General features: G+C 31.3%; 1 protein-coding gene across 4 annotated transcripts; it reads left to right on the top strand.

Annotated features, from left to right (window-relative positions):
- Nucleotides 1-272: 272 nt before the first annotated feature.
- Nucleotides 273-17,759, top strand: LOC115875815 (phospholipase D2). Of its 4 annotated transcripts, none has more exons than XM_030891326.1 (18): nucleotides 274-518; nucleotides 828-1,135; nucleotides 1,188-1,344; nucleotides 1,399-1,605; nucleotides 1,852-1,972; nucleotides 2,080-2,231; nucleotides 3,764-4,044; nucleotides 9,572-9,807; nucleotides 9,918-10,168; nucleotides 11,116-11,343; nucleotides 11,594-11,903; nucleotides 13,506-13,724; nucleotides 13,863-14,074; nucleotides 14,656-14,781; nucleotides 14,986-15,226; nucleotides 15,634-15,800; nucleotides 16,437-16,608; nucleotides 17,379-17,759. In XM_030891326.1, the coding sequence occupies exons 2-18, from the start codon at nucleotides 967-969 to the stop codon at nucleotides 17,478-17,480; spliced, it is 3,351 nt and encodes a 1,116-aa protein (XP_030747186.1). In that variant the 5' UTR covers nucleotides 274-518; nucleotides 828-966; the 3' UTR covers nucleotides 17,481-17,759. The 4 variants fall into 4 exon arrangements, with proteins under 4 accessions (XP_030747183.1, XP_030747186.1, XP_030747187.1 ...); XM_030891327.1 differs by having other exon boundaries at nucleotides 274-628; nucleotides 949-1,135; XM_030891324.1 differs by having other exon boundaries at nucleotides 274-628.
- The last annotated feature ends 3,490 nt before the right edge of the window (nucleotides 17,760-21,249 follow it).

Here is a 21,249-nt window from a genome sequence, read left to right as displayed (position 1 = left end):
AGTAGATCGAACCAGGATCGAACGTTATTTTAAATATTTTTATAGTTTAAAAAATCTATAGATAGGGAAAAGATAATAATTATTGTATTTCGAAACGACATACGCCAATAGTTTAGAAAGTGTTACCTTTTATATTTAGCGATTTATTTAAAATCTAATTTGAAATGTATTATTTGAAAATCGATATTTAAGTATCGATTTTAATTTTAATACTAACATCACTAACATACCGGCCAAAAGTTAGCAACGAATAAATGCCTAAAATGATTCTAACCTAGCTTTTAGTATTTTTTTTTAAATGTCATGAGATTTTATATTTTTGTAGATTTTAGTTCATTATTATAATTTTAACAATAGCAATTTTCAGAAATGCAATTTTTCCATAGCAGTAGTGAAAATTGCGTGTAATATGACGTATTGGTCAAGAATAACCTTGAAAATGCCCATCATTTTTCGAAGAAGTCCTTGTTTATGAGCAAAGAAAGAAAATAAAAATTACTGAAATCTAAAACTATGCAGTAATTATTCTAATGATGATGATATGAATCATCACCTCTAGTTTTAATTCACTTTTAAGTGAGGAAAAGTATGCCCACTCAAAAATTGTTACATAGATTCAGTAGATTCAGTAAGTTAAAATAAACAAAATGTATATTTTCATGTTATCAGATTTTAGAGATTATAATTTATTACTTTTTAATGGGAAGTAACGTTAAATCACAGGTTAAAGTGTGTCAGGGAGATTGGCGCAAATAATTTCTGTTAATTCATATTTAGCTGTATGGTTCTATGTGTATTTAGTGTTATGTTATTCTATTTTATTTCAGTCTGTTAAAATTATTAAAACAATGACATTTAAAGCATTATTTATCAATTACAAAGAATATTATCAGCTGTGGTTAATGACCAGATAAAGAAAAATATATAATATATCTTAGTAAAATTCAGCTACAGGTTTCATTTAATATGGATCCAGACACTAGTGGAAGACTAAGCCCAACAGTGTCATTGCCAAGAGAAAGCATAGGCTCTGACGCAGATTATGATGATAAATTAGGTGTTCCAGAAACAATAAAAATTGTAGATGTAGGGGATGGTCCTGTAGCCATTGAAAATTCAGATGACGAACTACAAGGTGAGAGGATGCAATTTAATGCATGACTGACACTTAATTTGCTTGTTTACAGATGAGGATTCTGAAGGTGGTTTACCCTTTACTAAAATACACAATTATATCAAGTTTAAATCTTTAAACAGGCTTGTTTTTGTTCCTGGTGAGGATGTTATTGTGAATTTAGTTGATTATGAAAGACACCTAACAACTCATATGATAAATCCTAATTTGTAAGTTATTTTACTACAAAAAAATATAAAATATTTTGGAAATATTTTATCTAGATACACCTTATCAGTCACGCATGCAGGATTCAATTGGAGAATCAAAAAAAGGTACAAAGATGTGCAAAATTTGCATCAGGAGTTGGTATTATTTAAGACAAGTTTGAATATACCGTTTCCTAGTAAAACACACAAAAATAAAATTAAGAGCTTTAAAGAAAACGTTCCAATAAATAAAAAAGGCAAAAGGAAGGGGGCATTACCAAGGTAAGGGTCAAAAATTATTAGTAATTTATAAAGGGTGACTCAGCATTCTGAAAAAGTTTTTTTCAGAATGAAAAAAATTTCTAAAAATATAGACCTTTTTAGTATTTTTTATATTAAGCAAGGGTTTATGGACATAATTATTAATAAAATAAATGAATGTATCTTTATTTATCTAAATGTATTTTTATTTAAATCCAAGAAATAAATTTACCACTAATATTTAAAGCTTACGTAAAAAATTTACAGATTTCCAAAAAAACCTGAGTTATTAGTATCATTTGAAAAAATCCCAAACCGAATGAAACAGATCGAAGATTATTTAAACAATTTACTGTCCATTCCGATTTATAAAAATCATCCAGCAACGGTAATTATGATAAGTAGATCAAACAAAATACTAATTCTAGTAATTTAATATTTGATCTTGTCATTTTTATTCTTGTTTAAATATTAAATTAATCTTGTTTTTTACAGTTGAATTTTTTCGAGATTAGTCATCTGTCTTTTATTAAAGATCTTGGATTAAAGGGGAAAGAAGGACTTTTGAAAAAAAAGTCTGGAAGTACAAATCCAGGTCAATCAGGGTGTAATATTTTCGGTTGTTATAATTGTTTGTGCTGTCTCAGGTGAGTATTATTTATTTATTTTTTAATTTAATATTATTATATTTGAATAATTTGAATCCGCAATCGCGAATGTTAATTATTATACCATCCTGGACACATCATCTGCGTGGTCTGTATTTTAACGCATGCCGACTAGGGAATGCAGTCCCGCAAATGCTGGATTCCGCAAATCCGGGATCCCTCTGAGATTCCGCGGGATCAAAGTTGCGGGATCTGCGGGATCGACATATTACGACTGGGTAACAGAATCGATCTCGATCAGGGTCAAACCGCTTCGTTCCGGGCCGATGCGTCGACGCTCGGAACCCGGGGGATTCCCTTTACGGCTTGGCCATTAAAAATAAGTGAAACAAACAGGTTAGTTATTAGATTTCTTTCTGGCGTATGTGCATGAGTGTAGAAAAGCGTTTAACTAGTACTTGTGGACAATTTCGTCAAATAAACTGCCAGACATAATTATCGGGACAAGCAAAATTTTAGGGTAAATTTAAAGTTGAATATCTCTTGAACTAAAAAAGATTTTGGAATGCGGTTTGGACCAGGTTTTAGATGCATTTATTGTGATTAAGATGCTATGTGGTTTTCGAAAATATATTTAGCGAATTCTCGTATACAGGGTATTTTATAAGAGTGTGAAAATTTGGTCAAGAATTTTTTTTACCGCAAATTTACAATTTTTAAAAAATCGAAATTTTTACCAAGTACGACCAATCTGTATTGAAATTAGAAAAAAACAATTTGATCGGGTTTTTATTTTTTTTTGTTTTAAGGAAAATAAAACGTTTTTTCGAAAAATATGCATTTTTATTCATATGTACTCGTACGGTCCTAAATGGTACAAAAAGCTTTGTACATTCTGCATATGCCAAAAAATTATTGATATAGAATGTATCTAAAAGCAGATACCTAACTAACACAAGTTAAAAAAAAACTTCAACATCAGAATAATATTTTTATTTATAAAATAAGTGGATAAATTATAATAAAATTTAAATTTATTTAATATTAAATATAATTTTTGTACACTAGATGCAACATTTTTCGTAAACGCCTACTTGTGCGGTTTGAAATTTTCATGCAAAATCCGGCAATACCGCATAGAAGAAATGTGTCGACATAATTTTTATCTCTTTTTAATACATTTGATTTTCCATTAAGCTGTCTACATCACTGTCTTACACGTTAAAATCCAGACCGCTCAGTTTCGATGACCAAATTGGTATATTTAAAATACATTTTTATAATGGAAAATGTCAAAAGTTGACATATGGTACATCGTTCTATTCGTAATGTCATTTTCTGTCAAAGGAAGTAAAACATACCGAGGATACCATTTAAAAATCAAAAATTGTAGTCATTTCCGTTAGTCCGAAACAGGAAATGACCGAAACTAATTGAATACATCAATCAATCCAGATTTATCATATACTAACATACTAAATCAAATTTTTTTTACCTGAAAAAATAAAAAAAGTAATAGGGGTGAGCTACATTTGAAAAACACCCGGTGTAATAAAGGTTTGTATTTGTAGGTGTCAGCATTATTGCAGAAATTTTATATGCTCTCGCTGGATTCAAAGATGGTTCTTTCTAAAAGATTCCTGTTTCGGTTACATAAATCCCAAAACCGGGCATATCAGTTCAGTTATATTGTATGACCAAGGGTTTGAGGTGGCTACGGGCATGTATTCCATGCCTCTAGACACCGGTTTCCAAGTACAGACCCTGGGTCGGTCTTTAACCTTCAAATGTCACACAAGAAGAACAAGCAAAGAATGGGTAGAATATTTAAAGCAAGTGGCAGAGACTACAGGTAGCTATTAGCTTCAAAAACAATTATTTAAATATTGTTTGTTCTGCGATCTTTCAACGTCACGTCATATATTGTCGAACTCTCTCTTTCACTTGACACCAGATGAAAGAGATTGGTGACGTAATTACGGTATATTGTAAATTACTGCAGATTGTTTTTGGTAATTGTCATTGTCATTTCGTTTGGGGTTATAAATTTATTGACGGACATCGATCAATGTCAAAATTTAAATTTGATTGCGCTGTCAATCAATTTTTAATTCTGACTTGATTATGACTTTTTGATTATTAATTTGAAATTCAATTTTTTTATTACTAAAATGCTTTGCTAAAAAAATTAGCGAAGGTAAACAAGTTCTCATCGCAAAGTTTATTACTTATTTTACTGGAGAAAAGAGACACTGGCTTGGTGCATTTCAGTTGATTTCAACAAATTCCGACCGCAGCGCGCTCTACGGCAGAAATCAGAAATTATCAATATATAGTTCATGCCGCCGCGCCGTCATGTCGATCGATTTAAGTATTTTAGTTTTTTACTAGTGCAGTTATTGAGACTATAAAACACTCAGGTACGAGGTTTGTGTGATGTAACGCTGTTTCGGGTAGTAAAAAATAAGTGAAGAAGAATTCGAACTAGGCGTCTTGTTGTGTTGGGACAATTTCAGATGTTAATAAAATTGACTAAAAAATGTTAACGCGTAAAGGAGAGCTTAATTAGGTCGTTGTTGGGTTGTAACATTCAATAACTCAACTTTCCCGGATATTCAACTCTCCCGAAACAACATTTTATAGCTTCATAATTTCTTACACCGATTTGATCAATAGCAAAAATGGATTCAAGCAGTTCGACGAAACAAGTGAGTAAACAAAGTGCTCGTTACATAATCAAAAAATTAAATAGACATATACTATGAGGGGATGAAATATAATTTGTGTGTGTGCAATATGAATGGTATACTTTTTTAATCAACTAGTGATTAAATGTTTTATGAACATCTTCTAAAATTATAATTATGTACCTTTAAAAAAATCGTTATAGCTGCCCAAGTAGCAAATTTTATTTTATAAAGGCTGTATAAACAGCTATGTGATAATTTTTATAGGATACCTCAATTCATATAACGTGCTATAAGACCGTAATATGATAGCTTTACAACCAAAAAAGGCCCATTTTATACAACCGTTTAGTAGTATAGAAGTTCTATAAAAGGGGTATACAACTCTTATGCAACTATTTTACACAGCGTTATATAACTATTATAAAACTAGTTTTATTGTGTATTACGTGGTCACATCTAAGAAACAGAACAATAAAAATATTTGATCATTTAGCGAGGTAAAAGAGTATTTTATTTTTTACCGAAGAATATTAGGAGCAAATTATATTTTAAGCGTATCGTAAAATGAATCTAGAGGATGTGGATTGTTAAAAAGGAGACTTTACTCGACAATGAAAATGGCGGGTAGAGCCAGAAGGTACAACAAATATGTAATATAAAAAATCATTAATAGGGTTTGAAAAGTAGGGACAATTTTTATTGCGCCGAAAATTTTACTGGTAGATTATAGGTATGTATTTGGCAAAAAATTAAAGCGCTTTCATTTCGATTAAGGTTTACGTATAAATTTAAACAATAAAATAAAATAAAATTTTCAAAAATTCTTGTTTTTAATTTAATTATAAACACTTTATTACTGTATGTGGGAATCTTATCACAAAATAGTTCTCAAAAATAACATTTTACAATTTATTTTGATGTTTTTAATTTTGCTTCATATAATGGCGGCCATAGGCCAAACAAAAATTCTGCCTTAAACATGGCGAATTATAATGCAACCATTTTATTATAAATGAATCCCTTAAATAAGTGTTTGTTGTAAAATAAAACGGTATAGGATAAATATCTATCATTACGCAGAATTTCCAGGCACTATAGAACTATTTCGGACATATTGAGATTTGTGACAAATAGATGTTGCCAAATCTCACTTGATTAGTATTTACACAAACAAACATGATCAGATTTTCATGGATTCATGCACGCAATGCATTTCATGCGTGCCCGACGTGTGAGCGGCAACCTAAGGACTTGGACAAACAACAATAAAACAATACAAACATTACTACAGTAAAACGTTTACATCAACGTGGCAACAATGCTTTGAAGAAGCCAGATAACCTGAGAGATTTTGGCTTTTGGGAACCCAGGGAATTCTCGGGATAATTTGCCGTAATTTCGAGGAGTTTTTTCTTACGTGCTCTTTATAACTATCACTGCGTTTGTTAACTTTTTTCCAACTTTGTCCAGAATTCATAATAACTGTGATTGATTATACTCGTACGTAGATATTACTTTTGCAACAACAACAATAACAAAATAAATAACTAGGTATACCATTTAATTTAAAATGAGGTTATATTATACATTACCAGTTTTATAATGCAGATATTACAGCGAATTTATTTTGTTAATTACAATTTTATCATATAGGGCTATATAACTGGTGTTGAATACAGCACCGTAGTTTAACGCAATAAAACATTCATCATACAACGTAATACAACTTTAATAAGACAAGTTTAAGTAACTATTATATGATCTTGTGACTACTAGTTATATGAATATTATAGAACTCTTACATGGTGGGTATAAGAGTCTAATAAAATAATATGTTTGTTATCATATAGCATTGTCTTATTAAGTGTTATATCATACTAAAAGAAATTATCGTTTAATGCGTTATAGGATACGTTGTAAAAACCACTAGAAAATAGTTTAATATGACAAATTTTATTAAAAAACAGAATGGTCGAAACCAAACGCTTAAATCAAGCAGTCCTTAAGACAACGCTATTCGACTGTTATAAAATAATTTAATCCTTTTAGAATTTCTTTTTGCTACTTGGGTGAAATAGTTCCAATTATGCCCCACTAGCAAAACCGGTGATAAAACTATGCTCGCTACCGTAGTTGAACTCATCTAAAAACATTTTTAACTGGAATAATAGTTAGACCTTGTGAAGATATCAAAATATTTACCTTTTTATTTTTTTGTTTAGAATTTTCACAAATTATACTTTCTAACACTTTTAGAATAATTATATGCTAATTTTTTTGCTTACTCGCCATTTAAACCCGTGCATTTGTATGTATTCGTTGTTTACGATATTCTCCGGCGATGGCAGCACCGGCGGAGAATGCCCCAAGTCTATATGAAGTAAGTACAATGCAAGCATGTGTAGTCTTAAGGAAACACAAATTAACTACATTTAAATAATAGAGCGTGTTGCTGATGCTTTTAAAATACGACGAGTTTATTTAATTATTTTAGGAATCTTGAACTTCTATAGCATCAAAGTATATTTTATTGTATACAGGGTTGTTCACCACATACGACATGGAGTATTGTAGCTAATCGATTAGATTTTTACAAATTGTAAGTTTTGGGTTCGTTGAAGGACTATTAGAGCTACAATTTAAAAATATTTTTACAAGATACAGAGTGTCCCAAATAAATAAAAAATATGAAAGTTGTATTTTTTTAAATGGAACACCCTGTACATTATTACATTTTTAGTTTCTACGATTAAAATAAAGGTAAATTTGATAAAGGTTTATTACACTTAAACCTTACCGTTCTTGAAATATTTTCAATTTTGTGAAATTGCAGTCAAAATTTTAAGGCTTCATTTCTCCAAGGGCATCAAAGTTTTTAATACTAAATATTTACTGAAGTTTATTTATTGATCAGTTATTGTGTTGCAATAATAAAAATTATACTACCTTATAATACAGAGTGTCTAAAATTTTATTTTAAATAATTACTAGCTTTAAACGGCAATAACTTGTTTAATTTAAATGAAACACCCTGTATATTTTATGAGAATCAGATGCACAGTTTAATTGTCTATCAAATTGTATTATACCATTTTTTACCTATAGCTTCAAGTTTCCGTAGAAAATGCATTTTCTTGTAATTTTAAATTTATTTATCAATATACCTATGGAATACTGACATTTTAGATTATTTTTAAAGATGTACCAAATTTTCAAAGAGTACAGATACTAATATTGTCGATATAGTTTGTTTATTTCATTAAAAAATAAAAAAAAAACTGTTTAAATATTTGTTAAAGAGGACCAATTAATATGATTCCAATATTCAAACTACATTAATTGACTGTTTGCGTTGAGTAATAATAATTGCTCCAAAAACTAAAAAACTGAATTTTTTATGTGTGGTAAAAAGTAACACCTTAAAATGATATTTCATTTTTTGACAAATGCTTATTTGTAACAACAGAGACATTCATTTTTATAACTTATTATTATATTGATTTCTGATTCAAATCCACATTTATTTAGAATAATTTATTCACGAACATAATTAAGTATGTAATTAATTAGTATTTGGGCGGTGGTATATTTAATTAATAGTATACTCTTTTATGAAGATTTAAATAGTTTTCTTTTTGCATACAAATGGGCTAGTAATATTATCATTTTGTTGAAAACGATAATATTACTAGCCTGTATATTTTGTACATTTGTTGCTTTAAAAACAATCTAAAATGTAATATTCCATGGGTATATTGATAAATGAGGTCTAAATTATAAGAAAATGCATTTTCTACGAAAACTTGGAGGGATAGGTAAAAAGTGGTATAATACAATTTGATAGACAATTAAATTATGCATCTGATTCTCCTAAAATATACAGGGCGTTCTATTTAAATTAAACAAGTTATTGCCGTTTAAAGCTAGTAATTATTTAAAATAAAATTTTAGACACTCTGTACAAGGTAGTATAATTTTTATTATTGCAACACAATAACTGATCAATAAATAAACTTCAGTAAATATTTAGTATTAAAAACTTTGATACCCTTGGAGAAATGAAGCCTTAAAATTTTTACTGCAATTTCACAAAATTGAAAATATTTCAAAAACGGTAAGGTTTAAGTGTGATAAACCTTAATAAAATTTACCTTTATTTCAATCGTAGAATCTAAAAATGGAATAATATACAGGGTGTTTCATTTTAAAAATACAACTATAGCATTTTTTACTTATTTGGGACACTCTGTATCTTGTAAAATTATTTCTAAATTGTAGCTCTAATAGTCCTTCAACGAACCAAAAACTTAAAATTTGTAAAAATCTAAGCGTTTAGCTACAATACTCCGTGTCGTATGTGGTGAACAACCCTGTAGAATCTCAAGATTTTTCATAAGCATATTTTTAAAATAGGTACGATTTACTTGAAAAAAACTGGTATATATCCCTAAAATTTTAAATATAAAGGCAATAAAAATGAATAAAGGCCTAACATACCTACATGAATTTAAAAAAATTACGGAATTCGCTCAATTAATGATTTCAGAACGCACCTAAAATGTTATAAACAATATGAACTGATTTCAGACATACCATAAAACGCATATTTGACAAATAATGATGACGTAACGTTGAACGATCGCTGAACAGACATTATTTATTATACTCTATCATTACTTAATTATGTAGCGAGAGATTTCATACAACCAAATCCACATCGTTCGTTTGCTCCCATCAGAAACAACACCAGCGCCACCTGGTTTGTTGACGGTTCTTCCTACATGTCCAGCGTGGCGGATTTGTTGGAGCAAGCTAAGGAAGAAATCTACATTACCGACTGGTGGCTCAGTCCCCAGATTTACTTGAAAAGACCCGCTATCAGCGGTGATTATTGGCGCTTGGATAAACTACTTCAAAGAAAAGCCGTAAGTATTATTATTTTTTGTAATTATGTTTAGTATTTTTTGTGCCTACATGATTTTGGAATTTGTATAGTTCTAAACATTTAAATTTATTGGGTGCATTTTTTTCTTAGGAAAGCGGTGTTAAAGTTTACATTTTGTTATACAAAGAAGTAGAACTAGCCCTGGGACTAAACAGTTTTTATAGCAAGCAAACTTTACAAGATCTACATAAAAACATCAAAGTATTGAGACATCCCGATCACGCGAAAGTTGGTGTTTTCTTGTGGGCTCATCATGAGAAAATCGTTGTTATAGATCAAACATACGCGTTTGTTGGTGGAATTGATTTGTGCTATGGAAGATGGGACGATGAGAATCATAGGTAAGTTAGTTAAAGAAACTATTAATCACGAATAAAAAACATCGTTACTTTCATATACCAGGTGTTTTTATTTTTTCAGACAAAAAAAACGAGATTTGATATGTTTCGGTATGTATATGACATAAATTGAATGACGTATTCGATTTCTTCCGGTTATCTATGCAATTACTTTCGGTCCAGTTTCTTCAGTTATAACTCATCATACAGTCTCAGGGCTTTGACAAAAGCCAGTATCTGGGACGGTTTTACAGAGGTTAGTTCCCCATCTCCGATATCAATTGTACCAAAGTTCATGGCACGAATGTTTTTCTCGGCGCACTCAGTGATGAGGTGTTCTGGTGTTTCCCCATTTTCCCCACAGAATCTGCATTCGCCGTTGCTTCTTAGCTTCAATCTGCTGAGGTGTTAGTTGAGGAGACAGTGTCCTGTTAAAATCCCCCGTAACTGTCAGAAGATTGTTCTTACTTAAATCAAGGAAAATCCTTGATTTTTATCGGTCTTAAGTTCTGAGAAATTTCTTCGAGTGTCTGACTGTAGGAGGATTTCCATTCCAGGTTACGAATGGAGTCTTCCAGGTTCTTGAGTTCTGCTTTAAGTTGGTTTCCACTTGTGAAGCAGAACGGTTCTGGTCCAGTTAGCGGAGTGTTTGCTCCTTTTCTAGCTAGATCGTTTGCTTTTTTATTGCCTTCTATCCCTTGGTTCTTGAGTAGGAGGACTTTACTATCTTTTCCTAATTTGTTCAGCTTCTCTAGGCATTCTTTAACCCACTTCGAATTGATAGTTATTGAGTTGATCGCTTTTAATCGCTTTACTAAAAATGACATTACGACAACTCGTTATTGTTCAAAGAGTCAAATAAATATAATATAATTGTATTTGACTCCTTTTTTCGTATTTTATTCAATGACATAAGTAGTATTATTTTTTAATATGTTTGTTCTTTCAAGATTGACAGATCTGGGTAGTATGACACCCGCCGTTGACGTTTCGACATTAAGAAAAAGAACATCTAGCAGAACGGCAGGAGACATTATTTACCCTATACCAGTTCCGTATTATAAAAGATCACCTTTACCCACACACGAAGAATCTCAGAATGTAGTTATGGAGCAAGCACCTAATCCTGACGATCTGCCAAAACTAAACCCTGGTGATCAATTGTTGATGCCTCACAAGTAAGCTAAAATCTTTAGATACTATTTACTCTGTTTTCTTGCTATTTATTCTACTTACTATTTTCGAGCTATTGCTCTATTATTATCGTATGATAAAAAAATCGTCGCCCTTCTCATATAATTTTACATATAAAATGACAGATCTTCATTTCCAAAGTATGTCAGTATGTTTTTTTTTCTAATTTATTCCCACGTTGTTTTATCAATTGAGATTCTGCATTTTTATTTATAACTTTTGTTTTTATTCAAGCACATCTATTAAACCCAATACTCCCGATGCAGAAAGAAAAAATATTTTCGGTGATATCAAAGATAAAGTTAAATCTAAAGGCAAAGAGCTAATCAATTTAGTATATACTGCCAGTGAAGACGAAGTATTTACATCCGAAGACGAGCTGGAAAATGACGATAAAAGTGGAAAAATTAATTTGGAAACTCCAGAACAGTTCATCGATGCTCTAAACGGTTCCGCAAAATTTTGGGTTGGAAAGGACTACGTTAATTTTATTGTGAAAGATTTTACGAATTTGGATTCGCCATTTGATGATTTTATCGATAGGGTAAGTATTTTACTTTTTTAATTAAATAGGTAATGGTAATAGGTAAGATTAGATTCTTTGAGGTGGCTATCGGTCTGATCCACTGCGACCTATTCAGATATATTATGGCCTCTCCTGATCCTTACATAATGACGGTTGCATTCTCCAATCCTTACCTTTTCAAATAGTCTAGCAACTTGGAAACTGAACCCTCCATATGGCTCTCTCATTTTCTCTCTCTATAGTACTCTGTCAATCGACATAAAATGTGTTCTGTCGTTTCTTGAGATTGACAGAACCTGAACATGGCTTCTTCCGTCAACTACAACTTTGACTGTCTCTCTGTCTTTGCTTGTCAGGTCTGCCGCGAATTTTGACGAATGTTCTACTATGAACTTTTTCGCCTGTCTCTGCCATGGTGAATTTCTCCACCAGTCTAGAGATCATCGTCTCGTCTTGCAAAGCAAACTGACAGTAAATGCCATTAAAAAATAAAGTAGATTACGGGCCAAGTAATGACGTCTAGGGCTTAACCTGACCAAAATTGTCAACGATTGTCATTCACCAGCCGTCTTTGACGCTGTTTTTTTTTCGGTAGTATGGCGTAATATTATATTATTATAATTATTGTGAGGGAGAATGTGTTGTCTGTCGAAATCTTAAGGATGGATTAAGCTTGATTTTCATGCGTCTGTTATCCGTTGATACGATGGTCCGACGACGCTGTGATTGGTCATAGCGTTTTCGCGCCACTTTTTATCCGCAATTTTTTTACTCCAGCCTGTCAACGGAGAAAGATCGTACGATAACGGACGTTTTGACGTTTTGATACTTTTTTTAACAAATTTAATCTTACCTTAATAAAAAAATATAATAGTACAAGAGCTAGCAACGTCGGGAAAACGATAATTTTAAGAAATCTGGTTCTTTAATATATCTTTTGCTATGCTCTCCTGACCAAAGTGCGGGCCGTCTGGCTTCCGGTAAACTACTGCGGTTCACTACTGCGCATCACATATGTACAGGGTATCCCATTTTCGAGTATTTTATGGGATTTCTCGTTTATGAGTAGAGATACAATGATGCGATTTTTACATTACTTTGCTATTTTTTTATGAAACTAAATATGTTACTCATATGTTTGTCCTAGCTTTCTTAGTTCCTGAAATACAAGGCGAATTTGTGATGCGCAGTAATGAACAGATGTTGAATACAGATATGATGCGCACTAGTGAACGCAACGTCTACCGGCAGCCAGACGGTCCGCACTCTGTTCAGGAGAGCATAACAAAACATATATTAAAGAATCAGGTTTCTTAAAATTCTCTCTCGAAAAGGTTGCTAGCTCTTAGACTATAAGTAAAACAGCAAGATCGTTATGGAAATGAAAATATAAAATTACACCAATCACAAGCAAATCGTATATCCGATGAAGTGATGCATGAAAATGCAATAAATTTAAAACTGTGTAATTTTCTAACCAATGGAAGTCTTTAAATTCAACCAATAAAATTAATATCGTATCATCGTATCGTCGGATAACGGATGCATGAAAATCAAGCTTTAGGCGTTCAACGTAATCGTTTGACAGATTATAATATTTATTTTTATTAAATATCATAGGTTACGACTCCTAGAATGCCATGGCATGATATAGCGGTATGTTTGTATGGTCCAGCTGCTAGAGATGTCGGCAGACACTTCATTCAAAGATGGAACGCTACAAAATTGGAAAAAGCTAAAAGTAACTCGGCCTATCCATACTTATTGCCTAAATCTTACAACGACTTTAAAACACTGCCCATTACTTTCCCAAATAAGACATACAATGTGACATGTCAGGTAAGATTCAATTCATTATTTAGTTACAGACTTTGAACAAAAAATCTAATTCTATTTTTTAATTTATACATTATTAAATAGATAAACTATAAACATACAAGAAGTTCATTTTAATTTAATGTTTTCTATTGATGTTAGGTCCTGAGAAGTATAAGTACCTGGTCAGGCGGTTTTCTTGAGCCAGATTATGTTGAGCAAAGCATTCACGAAGCTTACATAGAGACAATAACCAGGGCCCAACATTATGTGTACATCGAAAATCAGTTTTTCATTACTCTAGCCTACAACAATCTCAACACTAAAAACCAAATCGGCGAAGCTTTGTATAAGAGAATTATCAGAGCATACAAGTAAGAATTAACGCCTTTGGAAAGTTGTAATGGTGTGCCTGTAAAGTGCCAGACTCAATAAATGTTGGCATGCACGTTATCAAAATATTTACCTAATGCACCTCGCGATGTTGCAACAGCTACTTTTTTTACTTTGACTTTTGACAAGTGTCAAATAAAATTCATAATTTTATCTCAGATTTTTCACTTCAATTTTAGACACAAAATCATATACAATTTTTTTTTAAATAATTACATAATTGCATTATTTCTTCAACTTCTTTGATGACGTGACGCCAACTTTTTTGATTACTTTATAGTCTGTACAACAATCTTCGACATTACGTCATCTTTATTTATCTAATATCTGTTTTTGGGGTGTATCTGAGGTCTGTTTATATTGTTTAGAAAATTTCAAGGTACGTTCCGAAATTTAGTAATTGATTGCTTCCCAATTTGATTAATTTCAAATGAGTTTATTTAATTTTAGTTGTGTATTTATAATAACATTATTGTATCCCGATTTCCTTTGAAATGACTATGTATGACGTAAGGTTGAACGATAGTATACTTATTATTATGTATTGTTGTTATTTTTTTAGAGAAAAGGCAACATTTAGGGTGTATGTAGTAATGCCTCTGTTGCCCGGTTTTGAAGGAGAGGTAGGTGGCGCTACAGGCACTTCTCTACATGCCATCACTCATTGGAACTACGCCTCTATATCAAGGTTCGTTTATGCTTAATTACTAAGAGCTATTACATAAATGCCTAATACATAATTGCTATTCAAGTCCCACCACTTCGCCCACCACATACCTTCGTGCTCTCGCGAATTTTATTGATATACTCCTATCTTACTTTTTTATTCTGTTATATTTGGGTATAGTAAACTTTATGCAACATTGTCTTTATTCTACAATTTAATTTGCAGTGGTCGTGACGCGATTTTGAACAGACTCAAAGATGCTGGCATCGAAGATCCCTCAGAGTACATTTCCTTCTACGGTTTAAGGAATCACTCCAGATTGAATTCGGAACCTATCACAGAACTGATCTATGTCCATTCTAAGCTGATGATAGTAGACGACAAGATAGTAATCTGTGGATCGGCCAACATAAATGACAGGTCAATGATAGGAAAACGAGATTCAGAAGTAGCGGTTATTATAGAGGTAAATATTGTTAGGGATTCCGGTTGATCTTGTAAGTTGAAGAGAGAAAAATGCTGTAAAAAAAGTATTTTATTATTACATAACCGCTTAATCTGACACTAGATTTCATGCGCTTGGGAAAGTAAATACTTGCTCTACTTTTTTATTCAGTATATCTTATTGTAATGAACTTATTGACTGTACTCTGCGTACACACGTGAATCGGCATCCAAATCCAGAAAGATTTAATTTTATACGAGATTTTACGACGTCGTAGGGCACCATGCCTTGATGTTGGTTCATCATCGACTTCGTCCGTTTATAGAAATCTTCCGTTACAAGATGGTCATTGCGTAGATTATTGAGAGATGTCGTCATTTCTACCCCTTTTGTAACGTTATTATTGTTCTTAAAGAATTCTTTTTTAGGATGAAGCTTTTGAAGATGGTATTATGAACGGCAATCCTTATCCTTGTGGACTGTATGCTGGTAGCTTGAGAAAATACCTTTTCAAGGAACATCTAGGACTGTTTGACGATGATAATGATACTGTTGACTTCGACGTAGCTGATCCAATAAGTGATTATTTTTACAGGTCAGTATTTAGATAAATTAATATCATACCATATAAACTTTTAGTCACGTTTACATATTTTCCACCGGTAGTAGTCCACTTTTACATATTTTCTTTTAATCAAAATATTTTAGGAAACAAAAATAAATTGATTATAAATATATAAACAGTTATTATTTACATCAACAAATCTCACCTCCTTAACAAGAGCCATTACTACCGCTTTCCCATTCAAAATATTCTAATAAGGTTGCGATGAGTTTTTTGCAATGGTTATTAAGCTATCCTGTACACTTTGCACTAAAAGAGGTTCTGAAAAGAAGAACGTTCGACTGCAAGGTCAGCTAGTAAAAATTTTTAAGCTTAAAGGATCACAACACAATTCATTTAAACCAAAAACTCGTAATACAAAACTAAAGTGTCAAAACGAATGACAATGTCAAGAAATAAATAAATAAATTTGGCAACTTGACATTTTTTACAGCAGAGCTACCACCTGAATCCCCAGCGGGAAATTTAAATTCCAGTTAGTCATCCCGGCGCCAATATGTCCATGGTTGGTAACAATGAATTTAAAAATCGCGCCCTCGATGACGCAACTTAAAGTTTATTTGGTATCGCTTATATCTACTTTACTGAATTAGTTAATTGTTATAGGGAGGGATGGTACAAAATAGCCAGTCTAAATACTGAACTCTATGAGAAAGTTTTCCACGTCATACCCTCCGATTCCGTAGAGACTTTCCAAGATTTGAGGAGGAACAATGAAATAAAGCCACTCTGGGTGGACGAACTATCCAGAGCAGAGAAAATGCTGGAAGATATTCGGGTAGGTGATAAAAATACAAAATTCTTATACAGGGTGTCCCAATATTCCGTGGACATAGAACTTCTACGTATTTTTGGAATCAAAATATGTATATTGGACACAAATCACCTCTATACAAAAGTGCTTGGTTTGTCCGTTAGGGGGCATTAACCTTTAAAAAAATAAACATATTTTTTAAGAACCGTTATTCTGAAATGAATGAGATTTGAGGTGTCTATGTTATCTAAGCGTTTTAAAATTTGACTTTCACAAAAAAAAGCACAGGAAGAGTGAAAACTACCCCCACTACTACATAAATTTTAGTATAAATGTTTTCCAACGGCGAAAAAAATCAGGTGTAGGTGGAGTTGGAAAGTATTTCAACTAAAATTTATGTAGAGGTAGGGTGGTTTTCTCCCTTAACTATACTTTTTCTTGATTTTTATAAATGTTAAAGCGCTTAGCAAAACATAGGCACCCCAAATCTCATTTTTGTAATAACGGTTCCTCAAATATCTTAAAAAATGTGTTTAATTTTTTAAAGTCTGATGCTTTCTAACGCATAAACGAAGCAATTTTGTATAGAGGTAAATTGTGTCCAATGAACTTATTTTGATTCCAATGATACATAGTGGTTCTATGTCCACGGAATATTGGGAAACAGTTTAAAAATACGATTGTGACTTTTTAAATACGATTGTGACTCATTAAATACTGTACACATTTTTAGATTTTTATGTTTTTTTTCTGAAATATATATAAGTAACTTAACAAAATAATACATTCTGCAGGGACATCTTGTGTTTCTTCCTCTCAATTTCCTAAGCAAGGAAAATCTTACGCCAGCTGCAGCTTCTGTAGAAGGTATAATGCCAACATCTCTATGGACTTAAAAAATAGTCTTTTTTTTTGTAAAAACAGTCTTATTTATTAACATTCTTATTTATTAAGCAATATTTTCTTGTATTTTGAAAAAAAAAACTTGTCCTGATTGATATTTACCACAGACTAACCTAAACAGATGCGACAAACAATGCAAATGTGAAAATTACATTTTGGCGAATGCGCAAGGCAAATTTTTCCGTTAGATTTGTCATATAGGCGAATTTTACAGCGGACCAGCAAAGTAACCTCCATCCGTTTACTAAGAAGCCACGCCTCCTTTGTGTAGAAAAGGAGAAACTGTTCAGTGATCGTTCAACGTTACGTCATCATTATTTGTCAAATATTCGTTTTATGATGTGCCTGAGATCACTTCATATTGTTTTTTTGAAGAAGAAGATTTTGATGAAATTAATGAGTGTGTTCCGTTTTTATTAAATTCATGTAGGGGTATGTTAAGTCTTTATTCATTTTGATTATCTTCCAATATATAATTTTAGGCGCATATACTAATTTTTTCCAGGTAAATCGTACCTCTTTTAAAAATAAACTTATTAAAAAACTTGAGATTCTATACAATAAAATACACTTTTATAAACTGTATAATAATACTTGATTCTCAAAGCATCAGCAACAAAAACGCAGTTAATTTCAGTTTACTAAGACTACACACGTTCGCATTGTACTTACTTCATATACGGCATCTATACAGTCAAAAGTTTTTTACCAGTGTCTCTTTTCTCGAGTAAAATTAGTAGTAAACTTTGCTACGAAAATTTGTTATTTCTCGCGAAATCGGCAACGCATTTCAGTAATAAAAATTTAATTTTACATTAAAAATCAAAAAGTGAGAATTAGAAATTGTTGACAGCGCAATCAAATTTTAATTTTTACATTGATCAATATCCGTCAATATAATTATAACCTCATATTAAATGACAATGACATTTATTAAAAACAATGTGCAATAATTTACAAAATGCTATAATGATGTCATTAATCTCTGTCATCTAGTTGTCAAGTGAAACTATGAATTTGACAATATATGACGTAACATTGAATGATCACTAAACAAGCAATACATTTAATTTTTCTATTTTACTAATGTTGACAACTAATGTCATTCTTCAAACCAGTTTGCATTCTGAAAATTAGAAAATAAAGTACAAATCTTTTTAAATCTTTAGTACTCATATTGGGACTCATAATTAATATATAAATGTGTTCATAATGGATTATATATCAGACAAATAGGTAAATATAGATGTGTAACAAAACAAACATTGGTTTATAGTTGTTGCAACTACAACAAATTACACATTAAGAACGTACTGACGATGTTGCCAGATTGTTGAACAATACTACAACTCCTCTAGATTTACTTATTTTTCTGAAGATTAAATAGGATGTAAATGAATAAATGAGGCTACCAGCGCAGCGCAAAAACGGCCTAATCCACAAACTCGCAAATTTGAGCTGTATGGTATTTATTTAATTAAATTCATTTTGTATCTAAATAAAAATAAAAGTTTTTAGGCTACAAAATTAGGTTCATTAATAGTTTTCTTACAATTATTAATATTAATACGCATAGAAAACATTTGCGAGTTCATGGATTAGGCCGTTTTTGCGCTGGTAGCCTCAAATGCAAAATATATACTGGGTGCTCATAACAGGTACTCTACTTGCACTATCTTACGACTAATTATAAAATATAAAAATAGTGTATATCAGTCAAATTAGATCTTTTTTGTACATTTAGTACTGATTTTGATTTTACCCCCTAATTTTTCACCTCAACTAGATAAATTTAAACTAAAATATTATTAATTTGGAGTTCATTTACATCCCGTATAAAACTTTTTTACTAATATTATATACTAGACTTTGTAATACAAAGTCCTAAGTGCATTTTTTCTAAACTAAATGAGATTTAGAAACCAAAACGAAGTTAGAGTTATTTTGTAGTGTTGTTTTAATTTATTATTTTAACTAATATTAATTGTAATGTATATTTTATAACATGTACTTAAAGTTATTGTCCTTTATACCCAGTTTGTATTTATGTATTTTATGTGCCAAATACGAGATTATTTTGTATAAGTATTGTTAACACTGCGCTTTATAAAAAGAAAAAACTATTTGAGTGAAAAGTAACATAAAGTTTTTTTATATTTTTGTATTATACAAATAGTCTAAGAGCTAGCAACGTTTTCGAGAAAGTATTTTAAGATGTCTGGCTCTTTGATATATCTTTTACTATGCTCTCTGGAATAGCCTGCGGCCCGTCTGGCTGCCAATACCCGTTGCGTTCACTACTGCGCATTGGAAGAAGATCCTATATTTTTTATTAATTTAGTCCTATAAATTCTAGTATTGAATATAAATCGAACATGTCTCCATAGTTCAGTGGTCAAAAACTTTTTTTATTTTTGTTTATATTCTGATAGTAAAGTATTAAATAATTCTGGTAATTATAAAAAACAAATATTTAATGCTTTACTATTAGAATATAAACGAAAATAAAATAAAAAAGTCTTTGCCCTGACCCGGATTCGAACTGTGAATTATCGGTTCGTGGTCAGAAACTCTACGCATTGCGCTATGGAGACATGTTCAATTTATATTCAATACTTTAGAATTTAAAGGACTAATAAAGATATAGGATCTTCTTTCAATGCGCAGTAGGGAACGCAACGTTTACCAGCAGCCAGACGGGCCGCATGCTGTTCTAGAGAGCATAGTAAAATATATATCAAAGAGCCAGACGTCTTAAAATACTTGTTTTTCCGACGTTGCTAGCTCTCGTACTAAAAGTACACATGCAAGTCAATAATTTCTTAAATATAATGACAGTATTCAGGTGAAATAAATCACTTGTTACCTTTACTACCTTTAAGTTGCCTCCTGTATGATTTTTTACGATCTTACTGACTTGCCCTCGTACTTCAAAATATATTTTCATATAACCAGATTTTCAAATAAATACATAGTACAATAGTTTTACATTCCAACTAAATAAATAAGTATTTTTATACAGTTTTTAAATACTCAGTATATGTACTAACAAACTGCCTAAATTGTTGAAGTATAGTTGAGTTTTTTTATTATTTTTGTTAAATTTTACTGTAATTTATAGAGGATGCTTTTAGTGTTTTATATTTTTAATAAAAATTTAAAAAGGATATTGTATTTTTTCGAAATACACCTTGTGCAGTTATAACAAAGTTACTATGGGCTTGCTATATACGTGCATTTCAGTTGATTTAAAAAAATTCCGACCGCAGCGCTGTATATGGCAGAAATCAGAAATGTTCGCTATGTATTTCACGCCGTCCCGGTTACAGTTCATGTTGATCGCATTAAAATAGTATTGAAATCGTGGCTTTGTCATAATATTTAAGTATTTTAGTTTTTGCTAGTGCAGTATTGAAACTAATCGGTACGAAGTTTTTGTGATATAACGCTGTTTCGGATAGTAAAAAATAAGTGAAAGAGAATCCGAACTATGTTAATAAAATTGCCGAAAAAATGTTAACTTGTAAAGGAGAGGTGTAATAACATTCAATAACTCAACGCTCCCGAAACAACATTTTATTGCTTCATAGTTTCCCACACTGATTTGATCAAAAGTAAAAATGAATTCAAGCAGTTCGAGGAAACAAGTGAGTAAACAAAGTGCTCGTTACATAATAAAAAATTAAAAATAGACATATACTATGAGAGGATAAAATATAATTTGCAATATTAATGGTATACTTTTTTAATCAAGTAGTGATT

Source organism: Sitophilus oryzae, unplaced genomic scaffold (assembly GCF_002938485.1).
Source record: "Sitophilus oryzae breed Bouriz unplaced genomic scaffold, Soryzae_2.0 scaffold_1396_pilon_pilon, whole genome shotgun sequence".
Taxonomy (NCBI): Eukaryota; Metazoa; Arthropoda; class Insecta; order Coleoptera; family Curculionidae; genus Sitophilus; species Sitophilus oryzae.
Note: the sequence above shows the minus strand (reverse complement) of the source record. Positions and strands in the feature narration are given on the sequence as shown.